The sequence below is a fragment of the Emydura macquarii genome, unplaced genomic scaffold (genome assembly GCF_026122565.2).
Source record: "Emydura macquarii macquarii isolate MOO-44397 ecotype Brisbane River unplaced genomic scaffold, CSIRO-AGI_Emac_v2 contig_1229, whole genome shotgun sequence".
Classification (NCBI taxonomy): Eukaryota; Metazoa; Chordata; order Testudines; family Chelidae; genus Emydura; species Emydura macquarii.
The window spans coordinates 1,369,855-1,389,094 of record NW_027131366.1 but is presented as its reverse complement, the minus strand read 5'-3'; the positions used below and the strand labels follow the sequence as shown (position 1 = coordinate 1,389,094).

Here is a 19,240-nt window from a genome sequence, read left to right as displayed (position 1 = left end):
GATTTGGGGTCAAAGTTTGCATCGCTTCTTTTGGTGCAAGGTAGTTTTGTCAGGCATAATAACATTCTCTTAGGATATTGTCTAATTCTGTTATTTTTGACAGGCTTCTGGGACTCCTCTTTAAACCACAGAAGAACAGGAGGGGAGATTTCCCAGCTTGTGAAAGGTTCTGCCCTCATAACTGCCCAGACGAACAACCTAAGGTCTAGCCAGCAGTTTGCAAGTAGCAGCAACCACTGTGCATGTGAAATTGAGCTGTCAATAGGAAATGACAGGCTGTGGTTTGTGAATCCTATTTTTATAGAGGAGTGCAGCAATCCTCCTCCTCCGGATGCCCCTCCTCACAAGAGTTCCAGTACAAACTCTGATCACTGCAGTGCAACCACACCAAATCCTAAGCGGTCTCTTCGCCGTCCCCCTCCACCTCCTCCTCCACATGGTCAAGTTCTGAAGCCGCCTGAAAAGCTATCTGAGGTTTCCATGACTGCCTGTGAAGAGGACCAGCAGTTTCTTCAGCAACTGGGGAAGAGCACTAAGGAAATGAAAATTGAGGGTCATGAAGATAAGGAAGAAGAGGGAAAAGAACCCAGTTCATCCAGTGACCCATCATCAGCCACCCCTCCGAAATGTGCTCATCCCTCCATCCCTCCAAGGAGGCGGCCATCTGAAAGAGCTTCAGAAGAGAACTGTTTTGATAAGCCTGGACGATGTGCAATCCTGAAAGGGGAACAGACAGAAAGACAGGATGTTCGTACAGAGAGCAGTGATTCTCAGTGTAGAAAAGCAGTAAAAATGCCTGTTGAGGTTATTGAGAGAGCCACATCAGAGAGCCAGGAAAAAAAGCCGAAAGCCATAGAAAAGGAGAACTTGCCTGAGCTACAGAGGAACCCTGTGGCAAACGTAAAGGTGCCCCCAGTCCCACCACCGAGAAAGAAGAGGATTTCTCGGCAGCCAACTGCTACCAGCTCCTGCCACTGGAAAGAAATAAACATTGCAGAGCCAGACATACACAATGCACAGACTCCATCGCCAGATGGCCCACAGCCAGGAGGTGATGCCATCTGCCAACACGTTCAGGATGAATCAGGTGCTAGCTGTAAATCTATTAGCTCATCTGAACTTAAAGGTTCTCATACGTCCTTGGACTGTCCAGGAAGCAATGCAGTGGCTCAGACCTCTGCTTCTGAGCCTGAATCTTACTCCACAAGCAGCACTGAGGATGACCTAGAGCCACTGAGCAGCCCTGCCGTTAAAAAGACTCGTTCCGTAATCTTGGGCAAGGCCAAGCACCGGCTCTCTTTTGTAAGCCTAACAAATGTCCTCACAGTCTTCTTATCTGCTGACAGAAAGTTGCAGAAGAAGATTGTGGAGTTGTCACAGGACAAGGACTCTTACTTCGGCAACTTGGTGCAGGACTATAAAGTGTACAGTTTAGAGATGATGGCGAAACAGAATTCCAGCACAGAGATGCTACAAGAAATCCGAATGATGATGACTCAGCTGAAGAGTTATTTAATACAAAGTACAGAGCTGAAATCTCTCATAGATCCATCCGTGTATACAGAAGAACAACTAGGTAATGCTCACATTTTACTCTTTTTTAGGGGGAGGATTTCTGGAGGTTTGGGAGTGATGGTGACATGGAGAAAAGTTTTTCCTTAAAAAACTGTTAGATGCCTGATGAAATCTAAATGCTGTGGGCTAAAACTTGCTCTCAGATTGGCTATGTTCAAGGTAGCAGAGCTAAAACTCTGGAGACCATTAAAAAAACCAAACAAAATTGCTTTAAGAATGAAATTCAACTAAACCAAACAAGCCATCTTTCCTTAACTTCCCAAAAAGTTGGGTCTGCAGCCACGAGATCCACAAAGCAGATCTCTGCTACGAAGTTCTGCTCTTTGTGGACCTCCATGTCTTGAGAAGGTCCATTCAAAGTAAAACAGTAGAGTGGAGTTCTGGAACCAGAATTTTGCCCCACCTCTGACACCCATTTCAGATATTAGCAGCTGAATGTTCACTGTGAAAGGCAAGGTTATGGCTTATTTTCAAAGACAGCTTGGAAGAAGCCATGAGTTCTTGCTTCATGCAGCACAACTAGTAAGAACACACTGGAGCAGTGCACAATGGCAGTTCTGACCCCAAAATACAGTACTCGCCTCCTTTTTACCTCAGTCACAGCTTCTGTTCAAGGGGAATGCAAGTGGCTGTGAGTATTTTGTTAACTATACAGAGCTTTTAATTTTAATTAAAAATTCCATGGGAACTATTGTGCCAGTGACCTTTGTACCAAGAAGTGGAGTAGTTTAAAGCTAGCCAGTGTATTTGTGGGAATGGTACAAAGAGCTGTAAATTCCTTATCTCATGCAAATGTGCACAGATGCAAAATCACATACCCTATTTCTGTCCTGTGGCAGTTAGTAGAAGGCCTGCTGGCCACTCTGAGAACTTGAGCATTGTTTTAAGAAGCAACTTAACATTATCCTGGTTATAACATTATCCTGGTTTTTATCACCCCATATCTGCATGTTTGGACAGGTCCTGAGCCTCATTATTCAATACCCCCAGGCATAGAGTTCACATATATGAAGGAAAGTGGAAACATCCATCCCTCCTTGCATAAGGTGTTTGACCTGATACCATTAATGGTGACTGATATGTCCTCCCCTCCTGTCTTGTCTCTCTCTCTGGACATCTAGTCTATACTTCCCCAAACCTCCAGGCATTGATGTTACAAAGGCTAAAATCCAGAGTTGCATGCAGACTAATGAACATCAAAAAATTATATTCATGGTAAAAACAGACCTTGAAGGGAATAAACAGAGCAAAAACCAATAGTATACTAGAAAGTGTCTGAGGGCTTGTCTTCATTGCTAAAAAAGATGTGGTTTGTTGCTGTTTTTTTTAAGCTCAGGGTAATTAACCCATGTGAGCTATCCCAAAAACACACTGAAGACAAGGCACTTTAGTTTACCATGAGGTAAATTTGGCAAAGTCAACCCTAGGCAGGGATGTAGGTTTGAACTCAGCGAGTATACCTTGTGGTAAAACTAAAGTGCCTGGCCTTCACTGTGTTTGTACCTTGCGATAGCTTGCACGCATTAGTTACTGTAAGGTAAAACCCACAGCTTTTTTAGAAGTGATGACAAACCTTGAACTCTAGGAGTTCCGGTGTATAGCTGCAGTCCCTGTTCTCCAAGCACTGGCTCCATTGTGGGTTATTCCTAGAGGAAGCTGAAAACGGTGTAAGTTTTCACTGCCTGAGTTTTCTTCTTTCCTTTGTGAGTGGGATTTACATCTACCACCATCACCTTCAGAATAGCCACAGGCTTCAACCTAAATAATCCACGGATCCCGAGTTTCATCAGAGGCGAGGCCCATCAGGTGGAGGCTCTGGGCCTCTATTCTGCCTCAGAGCTCCACCTGAACTCCTCTGTTCCTTTGTCTGCAGGACCCCCACTGGTCACAGGTCACCCACTGGATGGAACCCCCATCCTTGGAGACAGGAAGAGGTTCAGAGCATGGAGAGTAACCTGCCTAAGTTAATGCTAACTTAGAGGAGGAATCTGTTGTTATGGCTGGAAATGCAATGCTACAGAAGCAGGAGTCCCCTCTCCCAGGCCTTGCCTCCTCATGGTTGGACAAGGAGCTCTATTCCTTCAGACCAGTGAGAGGATGGTTTGACCCAAAGTCAGCAGACTCCTCACAGGTTAAACTTGGCCAGGGATAGCTCTATTGAGGGTAGTGGGAATTTCCATGGGAAAAGTTTCTAAACTGATTCCTCTCTAGACTAGCAGCTCCTGTACACAGTTTAATTGTCTGCCTTGTAACCTGTAGTAGATTCTTTAAAACAGCTGCATGTCATGCCCATAAATGTAACTGCTGTGTCTTCATTGCTTACTGTCTGAGTGGATGCACTGTTCCGTATTGTCATTGAACCATATTATTGTAGTAGGCAACAGGCATAATGCAATTTCCCATAGTTGCTCAAGCTTCCTATCATCTGGGTGGTTTTTTCTCCTGTTTAATGTTAAGCAAGTGTTAGGAAATAGGCTTCATGGGCCATATTCACAGGTGACGTAAAATGTGGTGTAAATTACTACATATCAGTAAGTTAGTGTGACCTACACAATAAGAGTTGTTAGAGGAAAAGCAACCAATAGCAGTGTGGGAAAGTGGAGTTCTGTTTTACTTTACACCTCCCCTTATTTGGTTGTCCTGTTACAGGGAGGGGATGCACTTATAAAATGTGCATCACAAAAGTGTACTACTGCAGCTAGTTAGTGGAGTTACTCCTTTAGCTCATCTGGTAGTGGTCTATGCTTTGATATGGCTTTCTGGTTCGAACCCTGCCCATGACCTGTGGTGGGTATAGTTACACCTCCCGCACCAACTTCTGCCCCTTTGGTGTGTAAATTACCTGTGAGACACCTACCAAATGCCAACCTGATACAAATGACACTATCTTACCAGCTGCATTCATTTGCACCCCCTTGTAACCGACACTGCCTTTTAAATTTGCTGATGACTTGGCCCAGGTTCTTGCATGGGAGCTGTACTAGATTGGCCTAGGGAGGCATCTCTGCTAAGTTAATTTTTTTTTCATGGATCCCACATTCTCTTATTTTCTCCTCCCTTTCCTATGCAGAGGTGATTGTTGAGTCAGCTTTGTACAAATGTGTCCTGAAACCTTTAAAAACTGCCATCGATTCCTACTTAAGAGAAATCCATAACAAAGATGGATCCTTGCAGCTGATGAAAGAGAACCAGCTGGTTATACAGAACACAACCACCACTGACCTGGGTATCACCACCAGTGTGCCTGAAACTGTCGTGCTGGAAAAGATCCTTCACAAGTTTACAACCATGCACAAGGCCTACTCTCCAGAGAAGAAGATTGGCACCCTGCTGAAATCCTGCAAACTCATTTATGACTCCATGACTCAGGGAAACCCAGGTACAGTAGAGATCTAGTGAAACATTTGCTCTCCCTGTCCACTCCACCTCTGCTTTGCTTTTTCATGGCTCTGGCACCTAAGGAACTAAAGATTTTGTTGCCATTTACATAGAAAGATTTTGACTTGGAAGTGAACTTGGTGGCTAGTATGTTTACCATAACTCCTTCATAGAGGTATGTTCCGGCTTACTTAGTTAATGTTTGGGAAACACTCTGAGATGTTCAAATAGAAGATGTTATGAGAGGTCCCCAGGTGAGTGAACGTCCCTTGAATCACAGCACTGATAATGAGGTCCATAACTATAAGCTTTATTGACCATGTCCATCCTGCACAAATGTCACTGGTACAGTCGAGTGCCTCCTCTTGGCCCTCAGGAGAGTGCTGTAAGGGGATCCAGCTGTTGGATCCCGTGTATTTTAAGCCTCTGGAATCTGAATGAAGCCTGGGTACTGGCACTGTCTTAGGGCCTCTTGGTGCACTCTTGAGGTACAGATTGTCTGATTGGCACCTCTTCCTGAGAGCTTAGACCTTGTGGCCCACTGTCCAGTCCCTGGAAACAGGGCTGATCCCTCAGGCTTCCCCCATTGCTTTCTCATTAGTAGAACAAGAAATATAGAGAGCTGTAAAAAATAATACGTCCTGTATGTATTTCCGTGCCTCCGTTTCCTCATCATTCCAGACCATTCCTTGGGCTGGGGTCAGAGTCTTCTAGGGCTATTCAGGGTTCTTCTGTTGCAGTGTATGGCTTGGGTTCCGAAACATGGAGCCTTCTCCCCCAGCTTGCTTATTCTGACCTTGGCTGATCTGTCTCCTTTCTCTCTCCTGTTCAGACTTCCTGTGTGGCTCCCTGTGAGTCTCCCCCCAGTGAGTCCTTTTATAACCTTCTGCTTGTTCACCTCTGTCTCTTTGTCCTGCTTGGGAAATTTCCACTCTCTCCACATCTTTCAGACAGGAGGAGGAAGTATTTTCTCCCAGCAAGAGTAAACCCATTGTCCCAAAGAGCTTCACCCTGAAGAGACAGTCGTTGCATACTAATGGCCCACCATTGTCTCTGGTCTGGGAGGTATAAGTTGAAAAGCTTGTCAGCAATTGTGGATACACAGGGACAGAGAGACATTCGTGATACAGCAATTTTCATTGTAACAACTGCATAATCATTTCATAACAACAACCAGAATTCATAAGTTGTCCAGACACATTTCCTAAAGCATCACAATAAGTATTGACATTGTTTTCCCTAAATTCCCAGAGTCCTGTCCCACAATTCACAGGGCTAAGTGTAAAACCTGAGAAGGATTCTCTGGGGAAAGTCTCTGGGATTTGGTCTTTCCAAAACCCTGCCAGAATGTGCAGTGGGTGCCTCCTCATTGTGTAGGTGCAAAGTTTTAATATTGTTTGTTAATATTTCATGATGCTTCAGTAGGCTTAGAAAGCCATTACTACACTTCTCTAGGGTGTCTGTCCTATCAAGACAGATTTTAAATGTCATTAAATATGTTTGGACACATTGCGGAGGTGTACACAGCACTGTACATTAAGAAAATTCATGATCATTTTACCACATTTTGAATTGACTGCCAGATATGTGACACTTAGGGTTAACACTTTGGCCATAGTCTTCATGAGATTTTTGTTTTGACTACCTTTATAGTGCATTGCTTCTCAATTATAACTAGAACTATGCAATATTTAGAATTTCTGTTCCACGAGCCATTCTGATATTTCAGCATTTGTTTTTGCCTCAGAGGTCAAAAATTCAAAATTTTTTATGGAATGGAAATTCTGAACATTTTTTATTTGGAAATGTTGAAATGTTTTGTTTTAAGATTTCAATCAAAACAAAACAACATTCTGACATTCCTGAAATTAAAGTGTTTCATTTTGGTTTGTTGAACTGCAATTTCAAATCAGTTCTACAAAACAATTAACCCATATTTCCCAATGAAGCTTATTGCTTCATGGGAATTGTAGTTTCAAAGACCAATGGCCCCATTCTCCCCATGAGCCAAGTCCCTGGCTGGACTACATCTCTCATGATGCACCGAATTATTTGTGGCTACCATGATGTGCCATGTAGGAGGTCAGAGGGAAATCCACATTGCATTGTAACAGATACAGTCCTCCAGGAAGTCTAGCCCATAGAAGAGAGTTGGGATCTAAACTACAACTTCCTTTTGGCAATAAGCTGATTGGGAAAAACAGTTGAATGTTTTGTAGAACTGATTCTAAACTAAGCATTTTTGGGTTAGCTCAACAAAACAAAATATTCCGATTCAGGTCAAACTGACCTGAAACAAAATATTTCATTTTGATTTTCCTAATAGCAATTCAATAATTTTTGGCAAAAATCGAAATTTTCCTTTTGGAAAATTTTGATTTTTCAGAAACAGCATTTTCTGTCAAAAATCATTCCAACGGAAAATTCCCAACCATCTTTAGTCATAAATTTAAATATGTGCTTTACATTGTTCAGAACCTGATTTCACTTTGCTGGGAATTATCTTTCTCCTTCCTAGTCACCCAGAGAATAGGAACCAAATCCCTGTCATTCTTTGAACCTACTTGAGGTCTGGGCAGTATTCTTCACAGAGGAAGAGTACACACTGTGCTCAACTTCCTGTATAATTATCTGTATTTCATTAAGCTCCCTTTGCTCATCACTGACTCAGTAAGTTCCCATCTCTTCCAATTGCAAAGCAGATGGTGTCCCAATCCAATCTTTCCCTATGCCAAAAGGATAAAAGTCTAGCTGTGACTAGAATGGTAACTGTAGAATAACAGTAACTAATTAAACTAGCTGGTGTGATTTCTCAGCTGGTTGTATTTCCTTTGTACTAATTCAGTGACAAGTCAGCCTGAGTATCTACCTAATATTTCAAGATAAAAGAGAACCGTCACCAAATTCTACCTGATTTTGTGTCATAACCCTGCAAAACTGCCTATTTCTTAAGATTTTGCTGCACATACATACATTAGCCCAAGTTCATTAAGAGGGTTTTGATGGGTTTCAAGTTTGCATTAAAACTAGAGCTAAACCGAGAGAGGAACATATTAGATCTCTCCAAACCAGCTGATATATTCACCTCAATCAAAATCCCAAACCATGCTTCAGCTCACCAGCCAAGTCATGATTTATGTTGATCCTTTCTGAGATAATAAAAAGTCCAACAAACCAATGTCCAAGACCTTATATCATGGCTTTAGCCCCAATTCTGGGCCTGTGGTCTTCACTCCCCTTTCTTAGGGCTCTCTGTCATCTTTGTCCTCCCCTCCAGACTCTTACCACCATACCAGTGGCTGGTAGTGGAACCCAGGCCTGCCCACTACACCAGGATCCAGCCTTGCATAACTCTTTGCTGTTGCCTTCCTTTGCTCCCTCCTACCCAACTTTTCTCAGGACTTCTCCTCTGCAACTTCTCTGGGGTCACCCTTCTATCAGGACTGGGACTCTGGGCCCTCCACTAGACTCTCTCAACAAAATCCCAAACAAAAAAGCACAGACTTAAAACCCCCTTCTGTCCTTTTTGGGCTTGACCTTTCATTCCTCCACTGGATGCCTCCCAGGGCTCTCTCCCTGTAAATTCGGTTCCTGCCATTTTGTCAGGCCTTCGCACCAGAGCCTGCTCCACTCCAGTGGCTGGTCTGTCTCTCTCCTGGCCTCCTGCCACACTCTTCTATTCAGGAGAAGATCCGAGCTCTCCCTCTTGGCTTCTGCCTTGATCCTCCCAGTCTTCAGGGTGGACTGATTTAAATAAATGATTTGAATCAACTTTTCTATTTGTCTTTCAGTTATTTTCTAAAGCAATGAATTTTCTCGTTGGTCAATATAATGTTGATGAATAACTCGGTAGAGCCTTTACACTAGATTTGGTACATCTTTTTGCTACCTAGTGAGATCACATAATGGTGTCTCCTGGAGTCAGAGGCCAGGTCTCAAAGCCTGTGATGACTTGCACCCAGTACCACAACCCTGGACCCACACAGGATCAAGCCTTTAATACAGCACATGACCTATTGTGCCATATTTATAAAGCTTGACATCAAAAGTTAGAGGTTTTTCCCTTGATTCTCTCTTCATATAGAAAATCAGACTTTAGCTTCAAGTTTTTGACCGTTGCTTGTAGAATCAGCATATTTATTTTTATTTAAATATGTTAAACGATTATAGTACATTTAGGCCTTAACATATTTTGTATTAAATTCAGATTTCATTTTAAACAGGTTTATTTTTAAAAAGAAAAACTAAAAATTTTTTTAAAAAATTGATTTTTATCTACCCTGTCACGCTCTAGTCCCACAGTAACTGCAGAGCTCCTTACTCACTTTCCACAGCTCAACTTCTGTTTCTAGTCCTCTCCTAGTCCCTTCCCAGCTAGGCCTCATCCTCAGTTAAGCTTGTCCCGCTCTCCAGGCGCAGCTTTGTATACTAATTGGCCTTTCAGGCCCATTCTGAGCCTGTGTGGAGTCACACATCCTCTTCCTTGAATCCCGCCATGGGCTCCCCTAGTTTTACTGCATCAAGTTCAAGCTCCTTGTTCTCATTTCCTGGGCCATCCACAATTCTTCCCCTCCTTACTTGTCAGCTCTTGTCTCTCATCCTGCCCTCCCCATCTCATCCTCTCCACTCACATGCCTTCTCCACCCATTTGTCAGCTTGCTGAGCAAACATCTGTGCATCTTTTACTCTGACCTTCATGCACAGAACATCCCAGCTAAACTGATCCATCAGGCCACCACCCTCTCCTTCTCCAAATTCCTCTTCAGGATGCGTCTCTACTATGTTGCCTGTGAGAAATCAGCCAATGAATTATGGCTAGGTCTATTTATATCAATTTTTTACAAATTGCAAATCCATATGTGTGTATATATGACTGTAGTCCTCTGCCACCCTTCACATCTCACTGGTCAGGTTAGCTTGCAAGCTTTTCATGGTAGGAACCGGGGTAACATGGGTCGCCCCATGTCTTCATATATATTTCTACAGTGCCCAATGCAACAGGACGGCAGTCCTGATTGAGGCATCTGGGTACTACTGCAATATAAATATTGTTCCAGAAGTGGTACAAATATTTAGTAAGTGACAGACTTTGCCTCAAAGCGCTTATAATCCAAAAATAACCATCATGCGCAAGTAAAAACAACATGTAGGAAAAAGGAGAAGAGAAGCAGATTTTGGTCTCTAATTCAATCCTGTTCTTATTGCTATGCTGAGGCCTTGTATCAGCCACATACTACTCATGGTTATACTTTAAAAATAGCAAATCAAACCATGCTACAGTGCAATGGATGATGGAAAATATCACTCACTCTGTATGAGTCCATGGTGGCCAGGGAAAGAGGCCTTCATGTTAACTCTGGCACCAGCTCTCACTGTGGTAGGGAATTTAAGCAGGACGGGGAAGACAGCTTTGTCCCGGAAGGCACAACAAGCTGTAAGAGTTGCGAAGAGTAGCCTGGAGCTCAGATCTCCTTAGCAGAGCTGCAATCTGCACCACACGGGTACTAGTTTTAGTTGTGGCTGAAGTCAGATGTAGGACATAAACAGCAATTCCAGCCACTGATGAGGGACTCTACAAATTGGTTAAGTCTACTCTAGCGTTTGGCAGACACATCACTGCCTCCTTCAAGGGCAAATGGGCACATGAGAGCAGAATAACACTCATATCATATGTGCCTTGTGTGCATGGAAGAAGCTAGCAACTTCCCCATTCTGATTTACCCTGTGTCATTCTTCCAACATGGATCCTTTTCCCTAACAAAACATGAAGAGCCTCATTCTGCAGTAAGATCAGAATCAGGTCCTAAGTGCTTCAAACTGTTCTCATAAGGACTATGAAATGCAATACAGCTCTGGAGTGATAGTGAGGCCAAAACATGCAATGTGCTGTGGAGCAAAGAGGTGACAGTCCTTTGCTCTAAAGAACTGGTGAGAGCACAACTAGAACCCTGTGATCAGTTCTAGGCACGTTGGCACCTGAAAGACATTGATACATAGGAGGGAAATGAAGGAAGAAGAAAGATTAAGGAACTACAGGGTTCAGTATATGGAGAAATACTGAAAGAGCTGTGGTGGTATAGATTAATCAGACCATGACTAAGAAGTCTACAAATACATGAAGGCTGGAAATGACAAGGTGGGGGAGAGCAATCATTTAGGGTGATCCAAGGAATAAAGGAACAATTCTCTAGCAGTTAGGTCTATTTACATATGGAATAATCTCTAAGGGGAAGTGGTTGAAGCTTCCTCATTTGAGTCACCTAAAACTGAACTGAACAAAGCACTGGAACATATACTTCAAGGAACAAGTCTGTATTAGCAGGTGGATGGACTAGGTAAACTAAATAGTTCATTTGTAGGATTCTATGCTTTGTACAGTTAGTATGATTCACACATACTATGCTTTCAGGGTGAAAAGAAGAAGAGTGTAGTAAGGTCATATTTAATTAGAAACCTTCCCTTTCCTGTTTTTTGGAATAAGTTTTGTTGTCTGCTGTAAAACCAACCAACCTGATGTACATTAATTCTACCTCCCTCCCTTGTTTACTTTTTATGTAGGGGTCTGCAGTTCATAATAGTAGGGGTCTGTAGTTCATAACCAAGAGTAGCATAGCTGAGCTACTGTTTGTGTATTTGAAAAGGAATTTAAGCACTGGAGGCATCAACATAAATAGTTTATGTTGAAGCAATTCTAGATTCTATTTACAATCCTGTATGTTACTCATTTTGCTTACAAGGGGGAGTACAATGCCATGGCTAGTAGTTTTGCCTTGTAGCAGGAAGAGGCCTGGCAGCAGACAATGTATGGGGGCTACTGTTAATGAAAGCTGAGGGACTGAAGAGAATCCTTTATCTCACATGGTACAAGTACTGCTTTTGGATCAAAGTGCCAATATGAATTGATTCTTCTGACCTGTAAATTAAGGGACCCACCAACTGCATTGTCTCTTTTGCAGCCCGTTCAGGGTCCAAATTTGTGGGAGGTGATGACCAGCGTCGTCGTCCTCTGCCACCGCCTCCTGCTTGCCCCATCAAGGGAGCATCGACCACCCAGAGCAGCACCCTCTGCCCCAGCACCATGACCCTAATCCCAGGCCAATAAGGCGGGGGTCGTAACACCCAGAGCAGGAAGCCAGCTCCAGCCCCATGGGGCAGGAGCCACCGCTGCAGGGTCAGCGTGAGGTAAACTCACTCTCCAATCCCTCTGCCCTGGGGACTCCATCCACATCAGGCCTGCTAGCCATCTAGAACCTTCCCGCGACCCACTGTTGGGCATTAAGGAAAGAGGTTCATACAGCCTCCAAACATATATATTAAAGAATCCCTAAGCCTGTATTCAAAGTCTGAATTTAAATACACTTTCACCCAAGCCTTGCCCATGTATGATGGGTAGAACACCATATAGCTCATGTGCTAATGAGTAGATGGTCATGTGTCTAAAGCCAGGACTGGGAAGCTGGGCTGTATTCCAGGTGCTCTCACAGATTTGGGTGGCCTTAGGCAAGTCACTTAATCTTTATGTTCCTCCGTTCCCCTGTCTGTACAATGTGGCTAAACATATATCCCACCTGGAGGAATGTTGTGAGACTTCATTCGTGCGTGTTTGCAAAATGCTTTGAAAGCGATGGATGGATGGATGATGCAATATAAGTCTAAAGTATTATTATATTATGATTAGACTAGGCAAAATTTGATTTTTATCATTTTGATGGATAATATCGATTGTTTATTTTTAAGCATTTTTTAGATTTTTATCGATTTACTTTTTCACAGTTGCATGAAATTACGGGGAGGTCAGACAATAATAGTTTCATGACAGAAGATGTTGAAATTCAAAAAGTTAAAGATTATAACCATTAAAAACAAATTGCCAACATCACATGTCAAAATATACAAAGTAAATATCCCTAAATCAAACTCTAATAAGTTCTCAAACAGTATTTTTCTTACTTTTCCTATCTGTAGATCACAGTTATTATTGATGGAAATATTTTTTCATCACTTTGTATGTGTGTACGATGAAATCAACATTTACTAACATTGAATCCTTCCAAGCCTAACTGTGATGATTATCAGCCCTGCTGGTCAGAAGATCCACTGAGGAAGCATATAAATGGATGCGTTAGAGCAGAGCCCTAATTTATTTATGGAAACTTGGGCAGAATTCCAATTGCCTTAAACCATGCATTTAATTAATATCAATGCCATTCAAGCACTGCTGCACAGCCAGTGTCTGATATTGCAAACACTTTGCCTTGAGTGTAATAGGATGGGTTTGTGGCAGAGGAGAAGGCTTATTTTAAGCCTCTTATGGATGTTTATGAAACAAATGTTTCCTGTCATTGCAAAAATGCAAACAAGTCTGATTTGGAGTGGGACAGTTCCACCTTGAACTAGCAAGCTGTTGGCCAATGTCACCGAGACAGCAGTGGGGGCGGGGGGAGGGTGTAATTCTGCTAGCAGTTAGTGAGCATTTCTGTGAAAGACATGAACTGAACATGGATGTTTTCAGTAAGGCTGGACAAACCAGTTACAGTAGAAAATAACTGACCTGATTCTTTGATCTAAACCCAACCCATGCTGAGGAGAGACGGGCCTGAGCTCCGAAGCTCTCATCTGGATCTGTCCTCCTTCAAACATCGCAGGGGTTGAGATCCAGGGTGCTGCTTCAGCCCATTAGCGGGAGAGGGCGAAATCAGCACTGACACAAGCTGGTGCAATTCCATTTAGATCAGTGGAGATGCACTGGGTTTCACCAGCCGTGAATTGGTGTTTGTCTTTTTGGTCTGTGCTGGTGCAACAAGAGCCTGGTCCTGCAAGCTGCTAAGCAATATTGACTTTGCTGGGAGATGAGGATGCTCCGCACATCACAAAAGGTGCTGAGCAATTTCAGGATCAAGCATTAAGTCAGTAATATGGTGAAAAAACCCATGGGCCCAATTTTCAATGGCATTTTCTTAATTATTTATATGCTCCTCATTACTGTAGTAGCTGTGAAGCTGGGAAGTACTACTGTCCCTAGTGGGAATACTGAGGCACAGAGAGGCTAACTAACTTGCCCAAGCTCCAAAGCAAGGACCCATGTTTTCCAAGGCTTAGTGCCCTAACCACTAGACAGCGTTTCCTCACAAGAAGTGCTTACAACTCCAACTGACTTCAGCTGCGATTGTGGAGGCTCAATAAGTAGGACCTATGTTCCTAGGGATAGACTGAAATTAAGTCAACTATTATGTGCAAATTCTGAGCATGTGCCATTTGGGGCATGAGTGTATTTTACATTATTGCGGTAAAACTTCCCTCGTTTGAGCTCATTAATTAAAAAAAACCAAAAACAAAGTGTATGTCAGATTCCAATAATTAAGTCAGGCAAACAGCTGGAACTGCAGAAGTCTTTCTCAAATAATATTTCTATCACATCTTAAAATTGAGAGAGGTTTATAATGAGGACTGGAGAGCAGAATAGTTGAATCAGCTTATGGAAATGAGATAGAGGAGGAATGAAAAACTCAAAGCCTGACTGTAAATAATAACCACAGCTTAGCCAACAAAACAGAAATGGAGAGATTCTGTAAGAGTCCTGGAAAAGTATCATCCACTGTTAGCTCTAGCTGCACATGGAACCTTTCACTTCCAAGTCCCTGACTGGAGTCTAGCCCCCGCTGGGAGGTCATCACCGCCCGGCAGCCATTTGGTGATCTTTTTGAAAGGAGGTGGTCTGAGAGCAGGTCCAAGTGGACAAATGTCCACATCACAAACAGGTATCCTTGTTGGGCATCTCAGCGGAGAGGACACAGAAGGGTCATAAAGACGGACTTATCCTTTCCCTCCTATGGATGGTCCTTCCCACTAAGATGGGGGGCAGGGAGGTGAAGGCTGCACTGCTGCAGCAGTAGTGTATATTTCTAGGGCTCCCTAGAAAACTTAAGTTTCCAAACCTGTTGGTCTAGCTCTGTCTACCAGCTACTTCAGAAATCAAATAAAACATTTGAAGGGGCAGAAAAAATTAAGCTCAATGGGCTCCTTGAGGCTTGATTGTAAGCTCCCTCACACTGATTTTACACCAGTGTGACTTTATTGACTTCAGTAGCATTACTCCTGATTGATTCTGGTGTATGTGAGGTCAGAATCAGGGCCCTTCTCCTTGAGGTCTTTCCAGTACTGAATGTCTCAGTTGAATAATTTTCCCAGCTGCACAATACTTAAATAGCAGTAATAATATAGTCATGTTAGATTAATATTTATGACAGTGATGAATTTGACCCTCTGTCTCCAACCAACCTAAGCTTTCGTAGAAACATAAGCCTTAGTAACAGTACAAATAAAAGATCCAGCCAGACACTAATTAAACAGTGAAGCCCTTTTATGGCTTGGCTAAGGACCTGCGACATCATTTAACTGATTACGTATTTAAGCAACAGAAAGTGTTAATTCTATTTCCACTGAATAGAGCTGCAGTTTCCTTCTACCATACGTGCTGCCTCTGTACAAAGCAGTCTAAATTACAGCTTCCAAAAGTGAATACAACAGTCACAGCCTCAGCTTTAACTCGTCTCACTCTCTGCTCACTAGATATGTTGTCTGGCTTATTTTAAAGTCACTTGTTTTATTGAGAACTAGGCTTCTATTTATTTACAACTCCAGCGAATATCTTCCTCTGCCAAAGGAGAATTTATGTCAACGATAAACGCCAAATAAGGAAAGCTGACTCATGGTAAAGACTTTAAACAAGTCAGTGGGAACATTTGAGGAATAGGAAATTATTCCGTACATGGAAGGACATATAGAATGTGGGTCAAAATCAGCTTTGTTGTACATTACCAAAGCTACATCAGGGATAGATTTTGGAGGGGGGGGGGGGGGGGTTTGAGTTCAGATAAATGATTAAGGAGTGAGATATATGTGGCCAATTCCAAACCAATGAAGCCAAGGTATGACATAGATCATTAAAGAGAAAATGACGGTGAGCATTTCAGGCACCATGAATGAGAGCATTGATACTGAAAGTGATCTTGGTTTATGAAGGCGATACATATCTGGGTATCCTGAAAGATGGATTTGTGAAGCAACCTTATCATGCACATACTCTACACTCTGAACAAAAGAAATGCCAATTCAAAATGAGATGAACAGTGTCTACACTGACCTCAGGTTCTTTGTAGTTTGTCTGGTGGAGATTCTCCTTGATTTATACTAATAAGAGTTTACATATCGTGCTTTTCATCTCAAAGAGATTTACATACTATAAATATGGATCATTTCACAGACACAGTCTCTCTATGTGGATACTTTAAGCACAAGACCATCCTCAACTCCCCAGTATCGCTTCCTCTGGAAGCTGCGTTTACCTCAGAGGTGTCCCATCCAAATATTTACTCAGCCTGACATGGCTTAGCTCTGAGGAGAGCTCATCCCAAGGTGTCATGACTATAAAAATATCATAGTTTTGTAATTCAGGATTTTACTATTAACAATAGTGAAGCCAGGTTTTGTAACTAAGGGCAACTGGGGGCGGGGGACAATGAGTCATTGGAGGCCATTTTTCAATTGCAAAGTATGCTTCAAAAGGTGCCATACATACACCTAAAAGACGCCAGGGAAGGTGCCTATTGGCTCTGCCACTGCTTTCCAAACCAAATCTGAGAACTGGTCTGATCACCAGTACTATAGTAAAGCTCTTTGTTTTCACATATTAATGCCCTGAATACAAAAATACTTCCCCTTGGCTCCAAGCCTCCTGGGAGCATTCACGGTCTGATAGTCCCCTCCAGAGGGAACAGGAAAGCAGGATTCCAGCGCTAAGAACCAACTTCAATATGCTGATTTCACTATTTCCCAGGGTCTGTCTCATACTGTGTGGTAACCCCTCGTTCTACAGTCAGATACAGAGAATGAGGACGAGCCCAAGTCTGTAATCCACTTAAAGAGCTGCTGATGGGAGCAGTTCAAGCCACTTTAGAACAGCAACAGACTGAGCTCCAAGAGCACTGACTTCGTGCCAATCCACAATTGTCTCTTATTTGTGTTTCATAACAACGAATGCATTGTGGTTTTTAGTTGATAAAGAATCATAAAATAGAGCCCTCTCGGCATCTTCAACCTGATACTTTGTGCTTGGAGTTCAGTGTTGTTAGCAGGTTTTTTCCCCCTTGTTTGACTATTATTTAATTTTAGAATTTTCAGTGTCCTTTCATTTGCATCTTTGAGCTATGAACCCTTTAGCTGATGTAACCCAGAAGAAGCTGTCCACGTAGGCACCATTTAATGGGAACTTGGCACCTCTGTATCAGAACCATCACTTTTCTGGATAACCTGTTGATACGTGTGTGTGTTCCTCTTGGTTTCAGGGAAGCTTTATGGTGCAGATGATTTTCTCCCAGTGCTCATGTACGTGCTGGCCCGCAGCAACCTGACTGAGGTGCTTCTGAATGTGGAGTACATGATGGAGCTCATGGACCCTGCTCTGCAGCTGGGCGAGGGTGAGATTCTCTCCTATTGGATGTTCCCTTCTGAAACGATGGTGTACTTCTCTGCGGGATGCATGTAATGTTTGTGAAATAGATAAGGAGCTCTAGCTAGAGTCAAGCCGTTGTGTAAGTTTCCCCCATGTGTCTGAAAACTGGGTGACCTAAAGTTAGGTTCCTAAATATATCAGCAGATTTTCAAAAGTGCTGAGCATTCAGCAGCTCTTAGAGCTGCCAGTGCTCAGCACTACTGAAAATCAAGCCTCTAATTTAGCTGCCTAAATATGAATGTAAGAGGTGGTTTATTTTTAAACCAAAGTCTGTTTTCAAATAGAGATCTGTTAACTTTCTAACATCTGGGCCAAGATCTTCAAATGGGATTTGGCCAAGGTGTTAGAAAGTTAACAGATCTCTATTTAAAAATAAACTTCGGAAATACATTCTAACAATGATTTTAATTATTCTAATGAGAAAAGATCCATTTGCTTTAATTGGGTGGTATGGATCGTGCCTGGTTGTCGTCCCCCAGGACGTTTGTGCAAAGAAACTGACCTCTTTGGCAATGTTATCATAAATGGTTATTATAGCTTGGTATCATACCAAAGGTTATCATAAATACCCAATGATGGTCCAAAGGGGGAGGAGTAACATTCACTGCAGGGATGGGGATCTTTCTCAACAGGAAAAATTAAATGACTTTGCCTTTGCCTCCTGTGCTAGGGGACGAATGTTTTTCTGAAAAATATTGTCTGTAAGTAAAGTGTTTTCTAAACATCATTTGTCTGGCCAACCATGATGATTACTGAGAGTTTCATTAACAATCAGAGGAAGCACTAGAGAGAGCACACAACTGGGGCGAGGATTTGTATGTTGCAGAATTGCCATCTAGTGGCCATTTTGGTCATCTGCGGTTTTTAGTTTTTTCCTTTGTTTTCATAAAGCATAAGTTGAGATGACAAACTGGAAGCCAGAAACAAATGTGAAAGATGCCAGTTTGAGATGGGTTAGACTCAGGACTTCAAATCCAAATCCCTTTTAATTTGGGGAACATTTGGGTTCAAATCCCCAAATCCAAACCTGCCCCTACTATTTTTGCTTTCGCGCAGATCTTGCAAGAACAGCTCACGAGACTTGAGCTCCCTTCATTTCAAATCTGGAAGTGAACACCAGTTTGATCTGGTCTCAAATCCCAACCTTTTACCATAGTCTCAATGGGATCCTAGTCCATATATGAAAATTGTCTCTTTGTCCTATCTCTGCTCTGATGCATTGGGCAAACCTGGAAACAATTGGTTTTATTTCAGTAGTAACTGGATGACTGAGAGCTACGGTTATCCCTGCTGAGGGGAAGAACCACCTTCTGATAAATGCACAGAACCAGAAATTAGAATATCTAGGTTCTAGCCCCTGCTCTTTCATGCCTCCCTAGCACCTACCAGTAACACTATACACGATCCCACTGCAGGGAGTGATTGCATGTGCTCTGGCTCATCACATCCTAGATGTTTGTCTAGTAGTGCGCTGGGCGTACCTCGCGCCTGGAGGCCAGCACTGCCAGCGCTTCAAGCCCTAGGCTCCTCAGCTCCAGTCCCCGGTGGGTTTCCAAGCGCACTCACACCCTTCGAATGACGGAGGAGGATTCTGTTTGTAGGGCTGCCCAGAGATTAAAGGTGCAAACACTCCGTCCCTGTTGTTTCAGTGCTCAACCCAGCCCTTAGGGGGCCATATAGTCTGGGGGTAAGAAAGCACCAGAGTCCCACTGTAACCCCTCTGCGCTGGCCTGCCTGCCTGCAGGCTGAAGTCCAGTGTCATCTGCTGTGGCTACT

The 19,240-nt window shown here is 42.9% G+C and overlaps 1 protein-coding gene across 4 annotated transcripts in view; it reads left to right on the top strand.

The window, feature by feature from the left end:
* Positions 1-19,240, top strand: part of RIN3 (Ras and Rab interactor 3) — a 93,380-nt gene that overhangs the window by 66,098 nt on the left and 8,042 nt on the right. For 3 of the 4 annotated variants that reach the window (XM_067547061.1, XM_067547062.1, XM_067547065.1), the window contains exons 6-8: positions 104-1,576; positions 4,646-4,954; positions 17,298-17,429. In XM_067547061.1, coding sequence (XP_067403162.1) covers positions 104-1,576; positions 4,646-4,954; positions 17,298-17,429 — 1,914 coding nt within the window. The remainder of the gene's footprint in view (positions 1-103; positions 1,577-4,645; positions 4,955-17,297; positions 17,430-19,240) is intronic. The other variant, XM_067547064.1, reaches the window with a different exon arrangement.